Below are 24,967 nucleotides of genomic sequence, written 5' to 3' on the forward strand. Positions count from 1 at the left end.
CAACTTCTAGGAAATGTCCTTAATGGGGGTTTTCATACCCTTTTCCTTCCCTTTCTTTTCCTGCCTGCTGACTCGAATGTTGATATGATGGCTGGAGCTGGAGCAGCTATCTTGTATCGTGAGGTAGAAATTACATGTTGAGGACAATGGAGGGTAAGATAGGAACAGCATAGGGTCCTAATGACAATGGATCTTCCTTGCCAGCCCTAGTTCCCCTTTTTTAATATAAAGAGAAATAAGGCTGGGCGCGGTGGCTCACGCCTGTAATCCTAGCACTCTGGGAGGCTGAGGCGGGTGGATCGTTTGAGCTCAGGAGTTCAAGACCAGTTTGAGCAAGAGCGAGACCCCGTCTCTACTAAAAATAGAAAGAAATTATATGGACAGCTAAAAATATATACAGAAAAAATTAGCCCGGCATGGTGGCGCATGCCTGTAGTCCCAACTACTCAGGAGGCTGAGGCAGGAGGATCGCTTGAGCCCAGGAGTTTGAGGTTGCTGTGAGCTAGGCTGACGCCACGGCACTCTAGCCCGGGCAACAGAGTGAGACGCTGTCTCAAAAAAAAAAAAAGAAAGAAAAGAAAAGAAAAAAAAGAAAAGAAAAAAAAAGAAGAGAAAAAAAGAAAAGAAAAAAGAAAAGAAAAAAAGAAAAGAAAAAAGAAAAGAAAAAAAAAGAGAGAAATAAACTTTTATTTTCTAAGATTATTTTGAGGTTTCTGTCACTACCAGAAAAACCTACTTACAGCTAATACAATGCTATCTTCTTAAACTAGACCATAAACTCCTTTGGGAAGGATAGATTTATACCTGGCTTGGGTTAAAAGATTTACAGACTTCACAAAATGCTGTCATCTGGGAAAGCAAAATATCATCAGTAACTGTTACAATAGTTACAAGTCTTTCGTCTGCTAAGTGTCCAATGGATTGTAATCATAAATAACTTTATTCTCTCTCATAGAGACTTCGAACCCACTTTGCCTACTTCTAAATGTCACCTTAGGAGCTCAATATTTTTTCTATCACTTTAAGGAAAACATAAACAAAAACAAGTAATCCCTTTGTTTGTTTTGGTTTTTAAATGTTCTGTTCACAGGAGCTAAATTCAAGGAGCTCCCACTGGCCAAAGATAAAATAATTTGGAATCAAAAGGAACAATAACTGCAATGAATTGAAGAACAGTGAAAACTTCAAAATCATGAGTTCATAAGAGAATTGAAAAAAAAAGATTCCAACCCATTGATGAGTTTTGAAGGATGCTTAACAACCAAGTTTTTATTCTGAAAACTGGAAAAAAAAAAAAGAATAAGACACATTTCCCATATAACTGTATCTCAGCTCAGTAATCAAATATTTAATGAGAGAAAGTCTTTTCTTAAGAGAAGCTAATAAATGAAGGCGTGATAGAATGTTATCATCTTGCAGTCTGATGAAATAATGGATCTAGGCTGTTAAAATCGTAATGTGAAAAGCCGATAGGAAAATGTCTAATCGGTATATGAAGCTTACAATACTATAACACACTGATTAATCTTAAAAGAGAGACAGGCAGACACTCTATGTCTCCCGGGGTGACGCAATAGGAAGTACACAAAACCACCAACGCAGACGTCTTGCCAAAAGAAAAAAAAAAATCAAGCACGGATCTGATCAAACCTCTAGATCTGGATCCAAGTTTGCAGGAAATACCGGAGATAAAGGATCATGACAAATGACACCGTGGAGATGCAACTGGATAAGTCCAGCATAGGCAAAATGCCAAGGATGAATAACCCAGTATCAGTAACAAATAAGTCAGAGGGGGGACCTATAGATTAAAAGAGACGCAAAAAGACGTATCAGCATGTGAGAGCTTTGTTTGGACTCAGAGTCAACCAAATCAACTGTATGAAGATGCTACGAGATTGGGAAAATTTGAACACTGACTAGATATTTGATGATATTGAAAAACTACAATTGATTTTTTAAGGTATGATAATGACACTACTGTCATGTTAAAAGAATCTTTATTTTGTACAGAAACATACTGAATTATGATAAAATAGCGAAGTGTCTGAGATTTGCTTCATTATATTCCAGTGGAGAGGGAGAAATAGGGAGGGGAAGAGACGAAAAATGTTAGGCCACGAGCTGACCATTTCTGAAGCTGGGTAATGGGCACCCCCGGGGGCTCATTATTCTCTTTTTCTTACATTGATAAATATTTGAAAATTTCCATAATAAAAAGTGAAGGAAAGAAAAAGAAAGCCGAGTTCAGTTGAGGGGAATAATCAAAATGCCAAACACGTATTCAGCTGAATGCTTTTCCTTAATGTTTGCCTGGGTCTGCTTCAGGATTTGAAGCGTGTTGGCTTTTCCACTGATTTCTCCTCTTTCCTCACACACAAGCCTGGTTTTTGACTCTCCCTCTTCAGGCTCAGGATGGAGGCAGAGAGGAAGAGGGGCAAAGGGCGCAGCATTCGATGAAGCTGCAGCAGTAATCTGGAGGTGACGCCCTTCCCTGGGATGTGGTGGATACAAGATCGATGCCACTCTACCTGGCCGAGGAGCCCAACCCGCAGCCCTTGGGCTTCTGCTGGTCCACGTCCCTCTTGTTGGTATCCCCTTGCCCGCTAGGTTGTCCTCTTGGGTGAGATTTCCTTGAAAATGAACTACACCACTTATTCCCTCCGGTGGCTTTCTTGGAAGACTCAGGCATCCCTGCTCTGCCAGTGGTGGACGGACCACTTGCCCCAAGTACGGCCTCTTTTCCCTCTGACACCAGGTAAGCAGGTCTTCCACAAACTTTCACCATTATTTTTCTCCAAGTGGGATTTGGACCGCAGTCCTTATGTCTCCCAAACTCCCTGAGACTCATGCCAAGCTCACCGAGTGGTCCCTTAAAGTCTCCATCACTTGGCTCTGGTAGGTGCAGGTACCCACTCTGCCACCCCATGGGTTGGTGGTGAGAGAAAATGCACAGCACACCAAAAGTCTCTCTCTTGGACAGGCGTGGTGGCTCACACCTGCGATCCTAGCACTTTGGGAGGCCAAGGTGGGAGGATGGCTTGAGCTCAGGAATTCGAGACCAGCCTGAGCAAGAGCGAGACCCCATCTCTACTAAAAATAGAAAAATTAGCTGGGCGTTGAGATCTGCGCCTGTAGTCCCAGCTACTCGGGAGGCTGAGGCAGGAGGATCGCTTGAGCCCAGGAGTTTGAGGTTGCTGTGAGCTAGGCTGACGCCACGGCACTCTACTCAGGGCAATGGAGCGAGACGCTGTCTCAAAAAAAAAAAAAACAAAAAAAAACTCTCTCTTGATTTTTCAAGCCTTTTTTTCCAAAGGCTGGAGGTTGACGAACACTTTTATTAGCAGAATCTGTTTTTCTTCTCATTATGTCAAGCATGAATGATATAGTACCCCATTTTAGGGTATGGAGGTCCTTGGTTCTTTTAATCATATTATTATATTAATAGGACTTTGGGGCCTCAATTGAAACTGGGTTGGAAAAGCCTCGTTTAAAATCCTATAACAAAGAACAAAAACCAATTCAGCTTGGTGCTGGTGGGTCCCAGTACTTGATAATGACAACGAAAATTTTGGGTTTCATTTCTTAGTTCTGGGCTGGCATTATGCTTAAGCAGGCTTTCCTCTGCGGCAGAAAAATGGATGCTAGGCTGACATTTTATTAGTGGAACTGGGTTCTCTGTCCTCATATTTCCAGTAAAACTCCCAGAATTGTGAATCATTGGCCTGGCTCAGGGGACATGCGACACGGATCTCAATCATTAGAGCCAAAGCAGTGGAATATTTGGTTGTCTCATTCCAGGTCTGGACACTCCTGGATTTGGGGCTGGGGTAGAGTTAGCCCTGCCCGACCACAGGGACTGACAGTGGGGACGAGTGGGTCTCCTAAGGACACCAGAGTGTTGCCACCAGAGGAAGGATGGATGCTGGATCATTGATGAATGATCTCACCCTTGCTCTAACCTCAAGCCCATCTTTGTTGCTTTGTCCTTTGAGGTCCTACAACTCCAGTCCTCTTCTCTACTCCAGGGGACAGCCCTTTGCATAAGTGGAGATGCTTCTTATGTAACTCTGGAGCCTTCTTGGGGCCAGGACAAAGAGATCCTTCAACTGTTCTCTTAGGATGTGGCTTTGAAGGGCCTTCATTTTCCTTGAGGTTCCCATCCTAACATAATCAGGTTTATAAATATTCACTTAAGAGTAATACTCAGAATATTTTGGTAACTACGTAACCTCTTTCTTCTGAAAACAACAACAAAAATTATTCTTTCTAAAACTATCAATCCTAAAGAAAAAAATAACATGAGCACAGAGAGATATCTATATAAGATTTTTATTGCAGTGTTTTTTGTAATAGAAACTACGTATCTATGTATCAATGAGTGACAAAGTAAATAATCTATGGTATATCCTAGTACCATGGAATACTATAAGATCATGAAAATGAATAAAGTATATCCTTAATGGATCAATCTAAAAAAACTCCAAAATGTATTGTTAAGATAGAGAAGATGCAGAACAATATGTATGGCTGATATGTTTTTACATACAAAAATTCTGTGTTCATATTAATATATATTTACATGCACAGAGCAATGTCAAGAAATTTATGTATCAACCTTCCAGCAAAGGAAACTGGAAAGGTGGAGAGATGTTTCACTTTTTAATGTTCATGATTTAAAAACTGACATCATGGTAGAAATTTTTACTTTCCAATTTCAAATAGAAGAAAAATATGTCCTTTGTCAGAAATCTTTGATTTAATAGAGACAGTGATAACTGAGGTGGCCTTAGGAAGCTCAGAGCTAAGATTTTGAACTATACATATATTTCTGTTAACAAAAGTAAAATGTATTCTTGGCGGAAAAAGCAGACCAACAAATAAATAAAAATTACATCTAAGCTCACCTTTCGGAAATCATCAATGTTAATATTTATTTTACAGGCTGGGCGCAGTGACTCACGCCTGTAATCCTAGCACTCTGGGAGGCTGAGGCGGGAGGATCATTTGAGCTCAGGAGTTTGAGACCAGCCTGAGCAAGAGCGAGACCCCGTTTCTACTAAAAATAGAAAAAATTAGCTGGGCGTGGTGGTGCATGCCTGTAGTCCCAGCTACTCGGGAGACTAAAGGCAGAAGGATGGCTTGAGCCCAGGAGTTTGAGGTCGCTGTGAGTCAGGCTGATGCCACGGCACTCTAGGCCAGGCAACAGACCGAGACTCTCTCTCTCAAAAAAAAAAAAAAAGTGTTTACATTTTTCCAGTACCTTTTCAGAGTTAAATTTATTTTGTTTTTGTTTTTTTTTTTGTTTTTTTTTTTTTTTTTGAGACAGAGTCTCACTCTGTTGCCCAGGCTAGAGTGAGTGCCGTGGCGTCAGCCTAGCTCACAGCAACCTCAAACTCCTGAGCTCAAGCGATCCTCCTGTCTCAGCCTCCCGAGTAGCTGGGACTACAGGCATGCACCACCATGCCCGGCTAATTTTTTCTATATATATTTTTAGCTGTCCATATAATTTCTTTCTATTTTTAGTAGAGATGGGGTCTCGCTCTTGCTCAGGCTGGTCTCGAACTCCTGAGCTCAAACGATCCGCCCACCTCGGCCTCCCAGAGTGCTAGGATTACAGGCGTGAGCCACCGCGCCCGGCCCAGAGTTAAATTTAATATTTACTTACAATAATCATTTTCTCCCACGTCTTGATTCAGTCACCTCCCTTTACCTCTATACAGTTTCTGATCTTGATTTTTATCTTTAATATTTATGTTTTATTATTCGTGCGTGTGTTTAGCAGCAAGCTTCTTCAGTGTCACCCTAAAGCAATGCATATGAAGACTGAGGTAGGACAGCTCATGGCTTATAGACAGCAAAATAAAGGGTGAAGAGAGGGAAAGTCCTCGGCTTTGGATGAGCAGGGAAGAGTTCTGTTGGGAGTGAGGCTGAACACCCTGAGCAGGGCAGAAGCAAGATGGGAGCAGGGGGTGGGTGGAGGAAGAGGGGGGAGCGAGTTGGATCATCATATTGAGAAATAGAATTATTTTTATTGCCTATCTGGCTTCTTTTATGTACATATACTAGCTCTAGCTGATTTTTCTTTTAAACCCAAGGCACAAGCAAGCCGATTTGCATACTGGCCTGCAGGGAAAGAGTTAGGTGACTGTGGTCTTTGTTGAGCTAGAAGGTAAGGCAGGAATTGGGGTGGCTTCCTGAAGTCCTAGGTGCCCGAGGCTGACCGCAGCCCAGCCCACGCCATCTCGGCTCAGCGGCATTGACATAAAAGTACTGTGGATTATATTTTAGGCCAGGGGATTTACCCAGCAGGTACATAGTGTGTACAGTGTGGAAATCTCCCCACCCTCACATCCTGCCTAGCTCACAGTGCCCCCTGGGCTGCACACTCATTCAAAAGGCTATATATAGCTGTGTGCTTGCCTTGCTTTTCAAAGTCGTAGCTGGGGAACAAAAGTTATTGACTTGAAACCTCTTCCCACTTTTAGATGCATGTTTAGACTTCAGCCACCCATAATCTTGTATGTTTACATAGACTCAGTACTTTATATGCAGTGTTTTGTGTTACCACTCGGCACATCTCTTCAACCCCAGGCCAATTTAAACTGTATGAATAACTCTCCTTAGAACTGTGGTTTTGATGGTTTGTTTTCTTACAAAACAATTATTGTTGGTTTTGAATATAGTGGTAAAAGTTATTAGGATCACTATTCATTCAACTCACTCGTTATTACTCTACCATGTATTTATTAATATTTGCCCTCCATTCTTCCTCTCTCTTTCTTCTGTGTATGTTCTCCTACTGGTTTGTAAGCTCCCTGAGTTAGGAACCTGGCTTATACATGCTCCATCATATTCCTTGTTAAAAAAAAATTACCCAAAATTTGAAAATAAAAAAGGTGTGAAGCAAGCAACAGATACATTTGATGTCATGTTAAAGCTTTGTTGAACATGCCTGCCCAAGGATTATTTAGTTATCTAAAAGAATGAAGGAAGACAATGGGATTGGATCAATAAGTCAAGACTGAAATATTGCAATCTGTTATTTTAACAGCTTTATTGAGATATATTTCACAGACCATAAAATTCATCCATTGAAAGTCTACCGTTTGGTGTTTTTTAGTATATAATATACTCATAGAGTTGTACAACGATCATGATTTAATTTTTAGAACATTTTCAACACCCCAAGAAGGCTATCTATTACTGATGAAAGTCTCAGCTCTGTGAAGTTCCGGAATAACTTGTAGATTTTCATTCAGAAGAGATGCAAATGATTCCTGTTTAGTTGGAAAGGATAACCCCAAAGGTTATGATTTTATTACACTGTAAACATTTATGCAGTTTTATTTCTAACTTGGTAATGCTAGTCCAAGATTCTTTCTCCAATACCACTGCCTCTTCTTCTAATTCTCCTTTGTTTATTTATTTATTTAAAGTTTTCAATTAGCAATAATCGTGCCTTGGGTAAACCTCATTGATACTGCCACTGTGCAAAGCTTCTAATTCTGCTTTGAACTAGCTTTCCCATTCTGCTGGTTCCCCCATTATTAAGGTAATTAAATCCTTAACATGTGTTCCTTCCATATTTGTATGAGAAAATGGTTTAAAATTTTTGAAACATATTTTGACAACCTGAATGCTCTTAGCATAATAATGGGCACATAGTAGGCAATCAATAACTATAGCTTGGCCTGGTGCGGTGGCTCACACCTGTAATCCTAGCACTCTGGGAGGCCGAGGTGGGAGGATCGTTTGAGCTCAGGAGTTCAAAACCAGCCTGAGCAAGAGCAAGACCCCGTCTCTACTAAAAATAGAAAGAAATTATCTGGACAACTAAAAATATATAGAAAAAATTAGCCGGGCATGGTGGCGCATGCCTGTAGTCCCAGCTACCTGGGAGGCTGAGGCAGAAGGATTGCTTGAGCCCAGGAGTTTGAGGTTGCTGTGAGCTAGGCTGATGCCATGACACTCTAGCCAGGGTGACAGAGCGGGACTCTGCCTCAAAAAAAAAAAAAAAATATATATATATATATAAATAAATAAATAATAAAATAAAATAAAATAAGAAAGAAAGAATTATATCTTGATTGATATGCAATCTGTCAGATTTTAAACTTTGGGAAGAGAGAATAAATTTTCACAAGGTTTTAAGGAAAAATCAGAAAATGAATTTTAAATGGTAATTTGTACTTTTGTTCTCAAATTCTGAAATTTTGTGCTAGAAAGATTTAAATTTGAATGAAACTATTTATTTGCTTCTTTTCTATATCAAAGCTTGAATCAATAAATATTCTAAGAATATAAATTTACTGGCATAACATTTTGTAAATCTATAAACTTAAAATGTTATTTCTTTCTGTGTAGGTAATATATGCAATGGAACAAAATCTGAGAGATATAAAAGGAATGTCCTGGAAAACGAAGTCTCCATCCTGCTGCTCCCCTCCGACACCAAGTTGCCCCGAGGTACGGCCTGTTACCAGCTTCCTGTGCATCCTTTTGTGAGCGTACACACACACCTTCCATTTTTCATTCAAACATATATGACATACCATGTATGCTATTTTGCAACTTGCTTTTTTATTTGCTGATATTTATTGAAAATTATTCCATATCAGTATACATACTAGTTGCTTCAGGCTAAGTGTGTCCTGGTGGCCGATCACGTCTCATTACTTTCATTGCTACCATGCACGTCTTACCCACCGTCCTCTCCTGCGGGAACCATCTGTCTCCCCTGCTGTCTCCTCCGCACCTCTACAATCTCTTTTCAGTATGGCAGCCAGAATGATCCTTTATATATGTGGGTCAGATCATCTTCCATTCAAAGCAAAGCCAAAGACCTCACCATGGCTTACAAGTTCTATCTGACATCATCTACCATCTACCATCACCCCAGTTGCCTCATCTCTAACCACTCTCCCCCTAACTCATTCCATTCTCATCACTGCAACCTATTGGGAGGTCCTCGAACATGGCAGGTCTTGGCCCTTGCTACTCCCTCGAACTGAGAGGCTCTTTCCCCAAACATCTGCAGGGTCCCCCCAACCCCATCTCCTTTGTGGCTTTTTTCAAAGGTCACTTCTCATTGAGCCGTTCTTAACTGCTACCTCCCCATTCTCCACAGAACTTATCAGCATTGGATATACTATATAATTTACTTCTTTACTGTCTATATACGAGCTCCATGAGACCAAGGATATTTGGATATTTTGTCCACTGCTGTATTCTCAGTACCTAGAACAGGGTTTGGCACCAAGTAGACACTTAATAATATTAATGGAATGAGTGGATACATTTATACAGCATGGGGCCAAGCACAGTGGTTGATGCCTGTAATCCCAGCACTTTGAGAGGTCGAAGTGGGAGGATAGCTTGAGCCCAGGAGTTAGAAACCAGCCTGAACAACATAGCTAGACCCCTTTCTATAAAAAAAATTAAAATATTAGCTGGGTGTTGTGGCATGCACCTGTAGTCCCAGCTACTCAGGAGGCTGAGGCAGGAGACTCCCTTGAACCTGGGAGTTTGAGGTTGCAATGAGCTATGATGATACCACTGCGCTCCAACCCACGCAACAGAGTGAGACCCTGTCTCAAAAACAAAAAAATATTATGCTGCATGGTACTTTGGTACTTGTATTTTTGTGTTCTATTAGTGTGACCTAGCCTAGTGTAGTTAAACAATTCCCACATTTTGGGACTTCAATATGCTTTTGGTCATCTCTTGTGATCTTGGTGAAGTTTCTTAACTTCTGTGAGCCTTGATTTTCCCTCTATAAAATAGGGATAATAGTTGTAGCTGCATTTTATAGGGTTTTTGTGAAGATTCCATTTTTTTAAAGCAAGTATAGTGATTAGCACCATGCCTGGCTTATAGTAAGTTTTTAATAATACAATTATGATTTCTCTCATTATTAATTGTTCATCACAAATGGCATGATGAGAAGAATACATAGTGCAATCTATATATCTCCAAGTTATTTTAAATCTAATAGTGTTGAGTTTTAGTGATTATTCCCTTAGAATATAAGTCACTTTGTTCTTTTTTTTTTTTAGAAAAGTCATTCAACATCTTTAAAAAAAATATTTTAGCTCTTCAGCGGTAGAGAATTTTGTCTTTGCATTTTCGTTTTCTAGCTGATCCCAAACAAAATGCTTGCTCATTAATATGTTGAATAAATAAATGGAAGACTGAATCTCAATGGGCACCAGCAAGTTCATGTTTATCGAAAAGCTGCCATGTGCCAGGCACTGCTGTGGGCACTAGGGGCATAAAAAGGAACATTCTGTGGTTGAAGTTTATTTCAAGACCTCCACGAGTAATTATTGAGTTTGCGGGAATGTACGTTTATCTCAGAAATAGTTTTCTACCTGGGGGAGGGGGAATTTGCATTCCCCAACTTGTGCAAAGTGAAAACAGAACCAAACAAAAAAACTCCAGAAAGATACCTTTGCCACAATTTCTCTGAAGAGCTTTTCAAAGAAACAAAATGTCAATGGCGCATCAAGGAGACATCAAGCGTGAAGCAGCAGACATGCCAGTGTGGGAAATCCTACGGCGATTGAAGACCTCTGTGAATTCCTGTGGTTCTGGGTCCCTGCGCATCTTGCTAACTGTCGGGGACACCAAGAACAAGATGAGCAAGAGTGTAACAGTGAGCCGTGCAGCTTGAGGTGGAGGAGAAGCTCCATCTACCCTGGGTTACGAGAACTGGGTTAGAATCCAGCTTTGCACTCTGACCCCAAGCAAGACAATCCTGAGCCTCAGTTTCCTCACCATAAAATAATATTTTTAAAAATTAACCTGCTTCAAATGAGAAAATGGGTGAGAAAATCCTCCATATCCTGGAAACCACTGTACGAATGGGACTCTGGTTCTGATAGCCAGCAAAAGTCCCTTTCGACCATTCATTCAACACCCACTTCTGAGTGCCTGCTAGCACCGTGCTCCCTACGCAGGGGGGTAGAGAGTGCAACAATCCGGACAGGATCCCTACCCTTAGCAAACACACCACCCACATCCAGGATTTTATCCCCAGGAAGTAATTCAGCAAAAGCAAAAATATATTTGCAAGATGATTCTTGAAGGGGTCTTTGTAACAACCACAAACTGGAAACGACCCAGATATTTAGAAAAGCCTGCAGGCTTCGTCAATTATGCATCCCAACATTTTGATTAAAAAGAATATCCAGCCTACCTACACCTACCCCCTGGCAGGGTCAGCCTGGTCCCTGTGGTGGTGGTGATTTGTTTAGGGAGGAGGCTGGTGACCCTGCCCCAAGGGGTGGCTGCTTGGAGGCTAGGACAGAGGGGTGTGTGAGAGTGACAGGTCACAAAGGACAGAGGAGGGTAAATGCGGTGGTGCAAGGAGGTTTAGGCAGAAGCCCTGCAGGGAGATGGGCAGTTGCCTTCACTCCCTCTCTTTCTCAGGGACTCAATTCGAGGCTGGCGGAGCTGTCTTAAATGAAGAGAACCATGAGCAGTGAATGTTTGTTACCCTATTACACGGCCCAAACCTATCGTTCGATGGGTGTGTTCAATACGTCCATGGGGGACCTGCAACGACAACTGTACAAGGGAGGAGAGTATGACATTTTTAAGTATGCACCGATGTTTGAGAGCGACTTTATCCAGATCAGCAAAAAAGGAGAGGTGATTGATGTGCACAACCGTGTCCGAATGGTGACTGTGGGCATTGCTTCCACCAGCCCCATCCTTCCACTGCCTGACGTCATGCTGCTGGCCCGACCCGCTAAAATCTGTGAAGAGCACGCCAGACAAGGTTGGTTCACCAAGGGGAGAGGTCGCAAGACTGCAAAGGCTCTAGAGCTCACCAGGCTACTTCCCTTGAAGTTCGTCAAGATCTCCATCCACGATCGTGTAAAACAGCAGCTGCGCCTCAAGCTCGCCACTGGCCGTACTTTTTATCTGCAGTTGTGTCCCTCTTCAGATGCACGAGAAGACCTCTTTTGCTATTGGGAAAAACTTGTCTATCTCCTGAGGCCACCAGCGGACAGCTGCAGCAGTGCTCCGACAGTTCAAAATGCAGGCACACCACCTGGGGACAACAGAAGCCTAGCGGTAAGCATCCGTAGAGACTCAAGGAAATGGGGCAGGGGTCTTTGAGAGAGGAGCTCCAAGCTCCTGCAGAGCCTTGGGTACTCTCTGAAGCTCACCTGGAAAAGGCATTCCATTTGCAAGGGCTCAGGACCACATGAGTTACCCTAGTGAGTCACCACACTGGGAGGTTCGAGTGCTTCTCCAGAGTGTCCCATAAGGCTGAATTTCAGAGACCTTGGGTGTCAGCTACTCTGGTCTCACACCCAGGGTTGTAATCCCTTCCACAGCATCCTGATTGTCCAATCTTTTCCTGAACACTTACCACCCCAACCCGGGTAGTCCGATTTGTTTTGGAACGTTTTTAATAACAATGAGGAAGTCCTTCCTCCCTTTGAGTCATGAGCTGCCTCCCTGTGACTACCAGGAGCTGATTTTGGAGTAAATCAGCACAACCTGCCTGTGTGTGTGCATATATGCAATTTTAGTAGTCACCAAAATGCAACACGTGTGTGTCCCTTGACCTGGCAATCCCACTTCTAGAAGTCTGTCCTGCAGAGCACAAGTGTGTAAAATAAAATGTACGAAGATGGGGGATTGTATCAGTGCTTTCTGTAGTACTGGAATTATTCAACCAAAACTGAGTGACCATTGGCCAAGGGGTGCCGTAGATGGAATCTTGCAACAAATGGGTGCAAGACTTAGCCTTGGTAATTTCAAAGGTTCTTCTAACTTTAAGCCCTCGAGTTGCTCAGCTCTGGGATCAGAGAGGTGCAGACAGTTCTGGTCTCCCTTTCTGTTGTCTCTATCTTACCTGTTTCTCCTCCCCTTGGTGCAGGCTTCAGAGCTCCATGGAGAAGGGGATCAGAATGAGGTTAGGCTCCACAAGACTTGTGAGGTGTCTGCAGCCAGCTCTTCTGCTTATGCTGGGGGAGAGGGAATCCAACATGCTTCCCATGGAATGGCTGGTGCACCAGCAGGGACAGCAAGTGGCATGGCAATGGCAGGGGTAGCAACGAGCCCTGCAACAGGCTCTGTGAGCAGAGCAACATCCAAGTCTGCAGGCCCAGGCCAGGGGACCACTACCCTGGTGGGAGCAGCCACCAAGAATCAAGGAGAAAGTGAATCTAGCAAGGCCTTGGCAGGTGCTGCCAATATGTCCTCAGATGGCATTAACTTGGCCTTGGTGGGTGTCACCAGCACCTCCTCGGCGGGGACGTCCAGCATGACCGCAGGGGCTGCCAGTCTCTCCCAAGACAGCGGCTCGAGTCTGGCGTTTGCCGGCACCACGAAGACCGGTGCATCTGCTGCGGTGGGACCCCTCGTATCAACCTTGAAGAGTGAGGGCTACATGAGTGAACGGGACGGAAGCCAGAAGGTTCCCCCTCTCCGTGTTGAAGCCCGGAAGGAAAAAAGGGAAAGAAAACAAAAGAAGGAGAGAAATCCCAGTAGGAAAAGTTCCCATCACCACAGGAAAGGGGGGGAAAAGACCCGGAAAGCATCCTCCCACCGGTCCTCATCCAGCCCTAGGAACACGAGAGACGACAAAAAAGGAAAAGGGCATAGCAGCCACTCAAGGAGCAAGAGGCACGGCCCCTCTCGCAAAAGCTCCAGCCACACCTCCGCCAGAAAGGAGTCGAGGACAGCTCACAAACTGGGGAAGAGCCAATCCTCAGCTAGTTCAGGCACTTTGAGTAAGAAAGCCAGTAAAATCAGCTCTTTTTTTAGGAGCCTCAGACCCTCTCTGGGTTCAAAAGCTGTGGTCCCATCGCAGGATACAGAGGTGGATATCATGACTAAGACAGTGGAGAAGCGCAACATAGAGGCCAAGATGGAGAAAGCCGAGAATGGCAAGGAGCTGGAGGTGATCAGCAGCTCCGTGACGTCTGAGACGGTGGAGATGATAATTTTTGAAACCAAATCCCTTTAAAGAGGAGCCAGGGCAGGAAGCGGCAACGGAGACCCAGGGCTCCGGGACTTGTCCTGAGAGAGCCCATTCCAGCTTTCTTTACTGCAGTTTAAATAATAAAAGAAACCGTAAGACTCCAAAAGAAAATGCCATCTCCTGTTTGAATTTCTCTGTCCCATAGCCTGGCAGTGACCTCACAGTGGGTCCTGTGATGGTGACTGCTGCAGCCTGAGACCCCAGCCATCTCTCACCCAGGCCCGGCAGAGCCAAGCTGAGTACTCGGCCTTGCCTCAACCCCTTCCTGCCTTTGGCTCCCAGAGACTGTGAGCTGGGATGCACCAACAGCACCGCGTCCCCATGCCCAACCTCCTCTTCTCCCCAAAGATCCCTGCACATGGACACTCAGTCCAGCCCGAAGACTAAGCAAAGACAAGATTCATATCCCCTTGGGGGATATTCAGGGGAGGAAGGGGAGGGTGCAGCAGCATTTGTAGGCAATTAGAATAGGAAGTCTGTTTATCTAGATGGGAAATCGGCAGACCATGTTCTGAGGACCCAATCTTACCAGCTGCCTGGATTTGTAAATAAAGTTTTATTGGGAGCCGGCGCGGTGGCTCACACCTCTACTCCTAGCACTCTGGGAGGCTCAGGTGGGAGGATTGCTTGAGTTTGGGAGTTCAAAACCAGCCTGAGCAAGAGTGAGACCCCGTCTCTACCAAAAAGAAAAAAAATTAGTCAGGCATTGTGGTGCGCACCTATAGTCCCAGGTACTTGGGAGGCTGAGGCAGGAGGATCACTTGAGCCCAGGAGCTGGAGGTTGCTGTGAGCTATGATGACACCACTGTACTCTACTCATGGCAACAGAGTGAGACTCTGTCTCAACAACAGAAAATTAGGATTGTTTTTAAATCTCTGTCAGCCAGGTGGCAATTATACATCAGATGTCCTAAACAATTTGTTTTACCAATGTCTTCCTTTTAACATATGTGCAAGAGAGATTTATGACAAAAATATCTAAATCTGAAAGGTATCTTTCAATAAGTAAAAATAAAAATTCTAAGTGACATAAAGAGAACAACACTCAGAATACAGAAACATGGAAATGTTTAAATACATTGTTAAGAAATAATAGAATAGTCCAAAATACTGTGTACTAACCATGTAAATCATGTGTACATATGGAAGTTAATCCTAAAAATAAACAACATTATACATTCTAAAAACATCTATTGTAAAAAAAAATTACATCATCTTTCAATTTTAAAAAATCTGTAAAATGAGTGCTTGAAAATCATTAAATTTTTAACAACAGATGATAAAAGTTGTATCTGAGAAAAACAATTCTGGGAAACATGTGCTTTTGTCTAAGCCCAGAAGGGCGGCACCTGCCAAGCTTTGCAAGTCTCTGCTCATTCTCCTCTGCACCAATATTATCTACTAGGACAGAAGCTGGGTTTCCAGGAAAACTTAGGGACCTTCTCTGAAAAGCAAATATGTATAGTAGAGGTGAAGGAGGTGAAAAACTAGGTATTCTGGGATGGTGGTGGCTTGGCAGTATCGGGGAAGCCCTTCTCAGATGCTCTGGTGGGTGGCTGAAAAATCTCATGTTGTGACTTTTGGTAAAGACCAATAGATGCTGGAATCAAGATGCCCTGGGAGTTGACTATTGAAGCAGCGGGTATGGGTAGAAGGAGAGAGAGAGAGAGAGAGAGGGAGGCATGTTCTCAGAGGTCTGATTGAGCCTCCCAGGAATGTTGGGTAGATGAGAGAGGTAAAGAGGGAACTCTTTTCAAAGCCTTTGGCTGGAGTCCCAAATGTCAGCTATGCCAGAGGCTGAATTATTCTAGCTACAAACAGCTTAATATCAGAATTGCATATGCCATGGCTTTATCTTTTGTCCTTCTCCTACTCTTGTTTTTGCACCTCCCAAGCTCCCTGCCTGAAGGGTTTCTTCAACACAAACACAGTTTATCCACCACAGTTTATCCCCGGTCTCACTGAGCAGACCGGCAATTTACACAAATGCCACTGAAGTAAAGTGGAGGTGGGGACCTGCCCACCACAGTGTGTTCCACCTTGCGCTTTCTCTGCATTTCCTTTTCTATCTTGACACTTCATCAAGAGACACATGCTTAAATACTTACACGTTTCAAAGCAACAGGCCTCTTCCTCCAGAGGGAGATATCAATTGGAGCATCAAGTCAGTGCCCTAGCAGATAAAAGCCACCATGCTTTTTTTTAATTTCAAAATATTATGAGTGTTACAAACGTTTTTGGTTACATGGATCACTTTTGTAATGCTTGAGTCAGGGCTATAAGTGTGCCCATCACCCAAAATAGTGTTCATTGTATCCATTAGGTAGGTTTTCACCCCTCCCCCTTCCCCCTCCCCCCTGCGTGATTTCCTCTGAGTTTTACTTCCCTCTGTGCACGTGTGTGCTTATCAGTTAGATCCAATTTAATAGCGAGTACGTGTGGTGTTTGTTTTTCCATTCTTTAGATGCTTCACTTAGGATAATTGTCTCTTCCATCCAAATTATTGCAAAAGGCATTAATTCATCCTTCTGTATGGCTGTGTAGTATTCCATGGTGTATATATATATATATATATATATATACACACACACACCACATTTTGTTAATCCACTCAGGAATTCATGGGCATTTGGGTTGATTCCACATTTTTGCAATTGTGAATTGTGCTGTGATAAACATTCAAGTGAAGGTGACTTTTTGGTAAAATGACTTCTTTTCCTTTGTGTGAATACCCAGTAGTGGAATTGCTGGATCAAATGGTAGGCCTACTTTTAATTCTTTGGGGCATCTTCATACCATTTTCCATAGAGGTTGTACTAACTTGCAGTCCCACCAACACTGGATAAGCATTCCTTTCTCTCTGGATCCAAGCCAGCATCTATTGTTTTTGGACTTTTTAATAAAACCCATTCTAACAGGTAAGGTGATATCCCATTGTGGTTTTAATTTGCGTTTCCCTGATGATTAGTGATGTTAAGCATTTTCTCATGTTTCTTGGCCATTTGTCTATTTTCTTTTGAAAAGCTTCTGCTCATGTCTTTTGCCCACTTTTGAATAGGGTTTTTTGTTTTTCTCTTGATGATTTGCTTTAGTTCTTTGTAGATTCTGGTTGCTAACACTTTATTGGATGTATAGCTTGTGAATATTTTCTCCCATTCTGTAGGTTGTCTACTTGCTCTGTTGACTATTTCCTTAGCTGTGCAAAAGGACAGCCAATATGTTTAACAGCAATATTCATCACCATGGTAGCAATTCTGCTACTGCAAGTGCAATAAGGCAATGAATGGTTGATCACCACACTAACCAGTATCCTAAACTTAAAGTCTGGCATACACACATAAGTACAAAGATTAACAAGGGATATTTTGCTAATAGCAGTATAAAATCACTCGTGGTATTGTCATGTTGGAGTGGAGTCTTTCAAGCAGAGGAAACCAGTGCTATGGCAGGAAGAAGCAAGGTGCCTCAAAATAGTGGAGGCAGGCCGTCATGGCTGGCAGGGCAAGAATGGAAGGAGAGATGTTGGAGAGAATAGCAGAGTATGTAACAGAGGGAATGGTCAGGAAAAAACGGCAAAAATATTTTCTATCTCTTTAAAACATCCTCCACTCCTTCTTGACAACTAAAGCCTGCATCCCTGCCTCAGGCCAGTGGTTGGAAGGGGCAGGATAAGTCTTGTGTTTATTTGTGCAACACGAGATGGCCCAGCCCAACCTGGTAAAGGTTGATCCTGGGCAGAGGTCATGAGATTGTCTTCAGTGGAAACAGGATGATTAGAATCATCAAATGTAGTTGAATAGTAATTGCCTGAAGCTGAGAACCCATCCTTTAAAAGCTCTGTATTTCTGTGAATATTTAGGAAATCTGGATTTTGAGATGAGAAGATCTACCATCTTTCCTCCTTTGCCAGCAAAGTAAATCTCCTTCCTACTCCCCAGAACACTTGTCCTCATTCTTCTGATTTGGCCTCATGGACAAGTGTCACATTTTCAGTAACAGGGACAGGCTGTGTAAGGCTTTGAAGTCTATGCAAAGAACTTGACTTCTGTCCTTAGAGCAATGGGGAGCCACTGAAACATTTTAAGTTGGGGAGTAACTTGATGACACTTGTACTTTGTAAAGGTCACTGCTGTTGCCATGAGAAGAAATATTTGGGAAGGTTGTTGTTAATATCCGAACTTATGTCACTTCCTGTCTTTTACCACAGGATCTATAAAATGAGATTAGAGGGGATGTTTTCAAAAACACTTGCTTGTTAGAAATATCCGTGGGAGGTGGACATGGTGATGCCCCACCCAGACACCCCCCGAATGAAGGACCAGTTGCTGAGAATGAGGCCCACCCCCAGACAGCTTTCAGCTGGTAGTGAGCTTGGAAATTGTGTCAGCTGCAGAGAACTCTTTCATCTAAGGTGATGCTCTTCCCAGAGCCCACATCAAGGACTGAGTGACACAGGGTGTGAAGGTCTGGCCATCTAAGCCCAACACAGGCCAATTCTCCAGGGTTATTCCAACTCCAGAGCTTCCTTCGGGGCTGCATCAAAGCTCAACTTCTCCCTGTGTGTACTCCTACTTTCACCTCCTTCCCTTCCACAGGTGCTGGTCCTAAGGGCACTCCTTAATAAACATCCTTCCCACAAAAATCCATCTCAAAATCTGCTTCTGAACACCACAGATAAATCAAAACAGAATTCTAAAAAACTGTTCAAGTAACCCAAAGGAAGGCAGGAAAAAGAAAATAGAAACAAAAAAATAGAAAACAGAAAACAAAAAGTAAAATGGCACAAATAATCATATTAGTAGTCACATTAAAAGCAAACAGTCTAAATACACCAATTAAAATACAGATATTAGCCGGGCGTGGTGGCTCACGCCTGTAATCCTAGCACTCTGGGAGGCTGAGGTGGAAGGATCACTCGAGGTCAGGAGTTCGAAACCAGCTTGAGAAAGAGCAAGACCTCCCCCCCCCCCCCCGCCCCCGTCTCCATTAAAAATGGAAAGAAATAATCTGGACTGCTAAAAATGTATATAGAAAAAAATTAGCCAGGCATGGTGGCACATACCTGTAGTCCCAGCTACTCGGGAGGCTGAGGCAGAAGGATTGCTTGAACCCAGGAGTTTGAGGTTGCTGTGAGCTGGGCTGATGCCACGGCACTCTAGCCCGGGCAACAGAGTGAGACTCTGTCTCAACAAATAAAAATAAAAATAAAATAAAATACAGATATTGGCAGAGTGGACTAAAAAGCATACCTACAAAAAAACTCACTACAAATATAATAAATGCAAATTGAAAGTAAAAAAATGAAAAAGATATATTATGAAAACATTAATCAAAGGAAGGCAGAAATGGCTATGTTAGTATAAGATATACTACAGAGCAAAGAAAATTACCACAGAGAGGCATATTATACAGTGATAAAAGGGACATTAAAGGGACCGAGAAGACATACCAATATGACAAGTATATTAACCAAACAAAAGAGCTACAAAATATGTGAAGCAAAAACTGATAGAACTGAGAGTAATAAACAAATCCACAGTTGTAGCTGGAGACCTCCACATGCCTCTCTTGGCTATTTAAAGAACAACGAGACAGAAAATTGGGAGTACATAGAAAATATCAATAACACTATCACAGGATTTAATCAACATTTATGGAAAACTATTAATACATCCATCAACAGCAGAATACATATTTTCTTCAAGTTGCCACAGAATGTATACCAAGATGCTAGGACCACCTCCTGGACCATAAAACAAACTTCAACAACTTTGAAAGAATTGAAATCATACAGAGTATGTTCTCTGACCACAGTGGAATCAAACTAGAAATCAATAACGGAAAGATAAGAGGAAATCTCCAAACAGAATCTAAACAACACAGTTCTAACTAATCCATGGGCCAAAGAGGAAGTTTAAAGGGATATAAAAAATACATTGACTAAAAATGAAAATCATATCAAAATTTGTGGAACACAGCTAAAGCAATGTAAAGAGGGAAAATTTATAGCAGTATATGCATACACTAAAAAAGAGAAAAGGTCCAAAATCTGCTAAGTAAGTCTCTATCCGGAGAACCTAGAAAAATAAGAGAAAAATAAACACAAGCAACCAAAATAAACCCAAGCCTATAGAAAGAACAAAATAATAAACTAAGAGCAGAAATGAAATTAGCCAGGTGTGGTGGCTCACGTCTATAATCCTAGCACTCTGGGAGGCCGAGGCAGGAGGATTGTTTAAACTCAGGGGCTCAAGACCAGCTTGAGCAAGAGCTACACCCTGTCTCTATTAAAAATAGAAAAAAAAATAAATAAAAATAGCCGGATGCAGTGGTGAGCACCTGTAGTCCCAGCTACTCTGGAGGCTGAGGCAGGAGGATCGCTTGAACCCAGGAGTTTGAGGTTGCAGCAGTGAGCTATAATGATGCCACTACACTCTAGCCCAAGTGACAAGAGTGAGACTCTGTCTCAAAAAAAAAAAAAAAAGAAAAGCTATGAAATTTAAAATATTAAAACAATAGAGAATATAAACGAAACAAAGAACTAGCCCTTTGAAAGGGTCAATAAAATCGACAAACCTGTAGCAAAACTGACAAAGAAAAGAGAGAAAGGACACAAATTACCCGTATCACAGATGGAAACCAGGGATATCACCACAGACCCTGCAGACATCAAAAAGATGACAAGGAATACCACAAACAACTCTACACACACAAATTTGACAGCTGGGATGAAATGGACTAATTCCTCAAACAACACAGACTACCACAATTACCCAATAAGAAATAGATAATTTCAATGGACCTATAACTAACTATTGAAGACATTGATATCATAATTTTAAAATTCCCCTAAAAGAAATCTCTCAATCAAGATGATTTCAATGGAGAATTCCACCAACTGTTTGAAGAAGAATTAATACCAATTGTACACAATCTCTTCCGAAAGGTAGAAGAGGAGAAAACGTTTCTTAATTCATATTATGAAGCTAGTACTATCCTGATACCAAAACCAAAGATAGTATAAAAAAAAAGAATACTGACCAAACTCCCTCATGAATATGGACACACAAATCTTTAGCAAAATATTAGCAAATAAAATTCAGTAATTTATAAAAAGAATTACACACCATGAATGAGTGGAGTTTATTCCAGAGATGCAAGGCTGCTGCACCATTCCCCGCCATCAGTATAACCCACCATATTAAGAGGCTACAGAAGAAAAATCACATGATCATATCAATTGGAGCAGAAAAAGTATGTGACGAAATTCAAAATCCATTCATGATAAAAACACTCACATAAATAGAATGAGAACATCTTCCATTTGATAAAGAGAATCTACAAAAAACTTACAGCTAACATTACACTTAACGATGAAAGACTGAATGTTTTCCTCCTAAGACCAGGAACTAGGCAAGGGTATCTACTCTCAGCACTCTTACTCAACATAGTGCTAGAAGTTTTAGGCAGTGCAATGGGCAAGAAAGTAAAATAAAATGAATATAGATGAGAAAGGAAGAAATAAAACTATCCCTATTTGTAGATAACATGATTGTCTATGTGGAAAATTCCAAGGTATCTACAAAAAAGTTCCTAGAACTAATAAGTTGAGTTCAGCAAGCTTGCAAGATACAAAATCGTTTCTACATACTAGCAATGAACACAAGGACACCAAGATTAAAAATACAATACCATTTACAAGTGTTCAAAAAAGAAATATTTATGTGTAAATCTAAAAAAACAAAACTTGTCCTGGACTTATATGCTGAAATCGACACAACACTGAGGGAAGAAATTAAAGAAGATCTAAGTAAATGGGGAAACAGATCGGGTTCATGGATTGGAAGTTTCAACATAGTAAAAATGTCAGTTTTCCCCAGATTGATATATAGGTTTAACATGATTCCTACAAAAATCCCAGCAAGATATTTTGTAGATATAAACAAGATTATTCTAAAATGTATAAGGAATGGAAATAGAACAATTGCGAAAGAGAAGAATGAAAAGGGAGGAATCATTCTACCCAACCTCAGGGCTAATTATATAGCTGTAATAACCAAGGCTTTGTGGTATGGGTACAAGGATAAAACAGTTGGCTAAATGGAACACAATAGAGTATCCAGAAATAGATCCATACAAATGTGGCTGATAGATTTTTTTATAAAGGTGCAAAAGGAATTTAATGAAAGAAAGATAACCTTTTCAACATATGGCACTGAAGCAATTGGACATCCATAAGCAAAACAATAAACCTTGACCTAGTCTTACACCATAGTTTTAAAACGTGAACTCATTCCCTTTTGTGTCTTTAACTGAAAAAAAAAAGTAAAAAAAAAGTAAAAAAAAGTAAAAAAAAAGTAAAAAAAAAAAGTAAAAAAAAAAGTGAACTCAAAATTGATCAAAGACTTCTTTAAATAAAATGTAAAACTACATAACCCATAGGGAAAATATAGGATATAATCTTTGGGATCTAGGACTAAGAAGAGAGTTCTTAGACTTAACACCAAAAGCATAATGCATAAAGGGAAAAATTGATAAATTAGACTTCATCAAAATAAAAAACTTTTGCTCTTTAAATGACCCTGGTAAAAGAATAAAGACAAGCTAAAAACTAAAGAAAATATTTGCAAACCACATAGCCCACAAAGGACCAGTATCTAGATTATATAAGGAAATCTCAAAACTCAACATTAAAAAAACAAACAATCCAATTAGAAAATGGGCAAAAGATATGAAGAGAAATTTTACCACAGGATACACAGAGAGTAAAGAAGATATGCAGCCTCATTAGCCATTAGGGAAATGCAAATTAAAACCACAATGAGATAATACTATACACCTATCAGAATGATGAATAACAAGATAAAAATAATAACTAGGAACAGCACCAAATGCTGACGTACATCCAGAGAAACTATATCACTCATGTATTGCTAGTCGGTGTGTAAAGTTATACAGCTATTCTGAAAACCAGTCTGATAGTTTCTTCAAAACTAAACACACAACTACCACAGGTCTCAGTAGTTGCACCCTTGGGCATTTATCCCAGAGAAATATACTCACATAAAAACCTGTGCATAAATGTTTATAGAAGCTTTGTAATAGCCATAAACTGGAAACAATACAGATATCCTTCAAAAATCCTATGGTACATCCCTATCATGGAATACTGCTCAGAAAAAAAAAAAAAAGGAATATACTGCTTATCTATGCAACAATCTAGATGAATCTCCAGAGAATTACACTGACTGAGAAAAGCCATCCCCTAAAAGTAGCATACTGATTGATTCCATTTATATAACACTCTTGAATGAAGGAATTATAAAAATGGACAATAGATTAGTGGTCGCCAGGGGTTAAGAAGAGGTTGGGGGCAAGAGGGAAGTGGATGTGATATGAAGGGGCATCCCGAGGAACTCTTTTGTAGATGGTATGTGTCCTGAGTATAATTATCTCAATATCCTGGTTGTGATATTATACTGACGTTTTCCAAGATATTACTGTTGGGGTAAACTGGGCAAGGTGTACAAGAGATTTCTTTGTAGTATTTCTTACAAGTACATCTTCAAATACCTTGAATTAAAAATTTTATACAAAAGATATACAGATGGCAAATAAGCGTATGAAAAGATGTTCAACATCCTGTATCATTCGTGAATCTACAAATACGTCAAATTAAAAATTTTAATTTACCTAACAAATTATTTCATGGACATTGACAAACTGATTTTATTTTATTTTATTTTATTTTTTTTTTGAGACAGAGTCTCACTCTGTTGCCCAGGCTAGAGTGAGTGCCGTGGCGTCAGCCTAGCTCACAGCAACCTCAAACTCCTGGGCTCAAGCGATCCTCCTGCCTCAGCCTCCCGAGTAGCTGGGACTACAGGCATGCACCACCATGCCCGGCTAATTTTTTCTATATATATTTTTTAGCTGTCCATATAATGTCTTTCTATTTTTAGTAGAGATGGGGTCTCGCTCTTGCTCAGGCTGCTCTCGAACTCCTGAGCTCAAACGATCCGCCCACCTCGGCCTCCCAGAGTGCTAGGATTACAGGCGTGAGCCACCTCGCCCGGCCATGACAAACTGATTTTATATGTTAAAATTTATATGGAGAGGCAAAAGACCCAGGATAGCCAATGCAATATTGGAAGAGAGGAACAAAGTCAGAGAACGGACAGTACCAGACTTCAAGACTTACTACAAAGCTACAGTGGCTGGGACAGTGTGGCACTGGAGAAAGAATAGACAAGCAGGTCAATGGAAGAGATTAGAGAGTCCAGACCCACACAAATATAGTCAACCGATCTTTGACAAAGGAGCAAAGGCAGTTCAGTGAAGAAAGGACAGTCTTTTTGACAAACGGTGCTGGATCCAACTGGACATCCATAGCAATAAACTGAATCTAAGACAGAACTTATACTCTTCACAAAAATTAACACAAAATAGATCATAGACTTAAATGTAATGCAAAACCATAAAACTCTTAGAAAATAACATAAGAGAAAATCTAGGTGGCCTTGGGTTTGATAATCAGTCTTTAGATACAACACCAAAGGCATGATCCATGAAAGAAAAAATTGATAAGCTGAAATTCATTAAAATTAAAACACTCTGGGCCAGGCGCAGTGGCTCACTCCTGTAATCCTAGCACTCTGGGTGGCCGAGGTAGGATGAGCGCTTGAGCTCAGGAGTTCGAGACCAGCCTGAGCAAGAGCGAGACCCCATCTCTACTAAAAAAAAAAAAAAAAAAAAAAAAAAATAGAAAAATTAGGCAGACATTGAGGTGCATGCCTGTAGTCTCAGCTACGGGTGAGGATGAGGCAGAAGGATTGGTTGAGCCCAGGAGTTTGAGGTTGCAGTTAGCTGTGATGATGCCACGGCACTCTACCCAGGACAACAGAGTAAGACTCTGTCTCAAAAAAACAAACAAACAAACAAAGAAACAAAATGAAAAACTTG

At 41.3% G+C, this 24,967-nt stretch overlaps 1 protein-coding gene across 1 annotated transcript; it reads left to right on the forward strand.

Annotated features, from left to right (window-relative positions):
- The first annotated feature begins 11,478 nt into the window (after positions 1 to 11,478).
- GARIN3 (golgi associated RAB2 interactor family member 3) lies at positions 11,479 to 13,990 on the forward strand. The gene is made up of 2 exons (XM_069484314.1): positions 11,479 to 12,084; positions 12,899 to 13,990. The coding sequence occupies exons 1-2, from the start codon at positions 11,479 to 11,481 to the stop codon at positions 13,988 to 13,990; spliced, it is 1,698 nt and encodes a 565-aa protein (XP_069340415.1).
- The last annotated feature ends 10,977 nt before the right edge of the window (positions 13,991 to 24,967 follow it).

The sequence above is a fragment of the Eulemur rufifrons genome, chromosome 10, assembly GCF_041146395.1.
Source record: "Eulemur rufifrons isolate Redbay chromosome 10, OSU_ERuf_1, whole genome shotgun sequence".
Classification (NCBI taxonomy): Eukaryota; Metazoa; Chordata; class Mammalia; order Primates; family Lemuridae; genus Eulemur; species Eulemur rufifrons.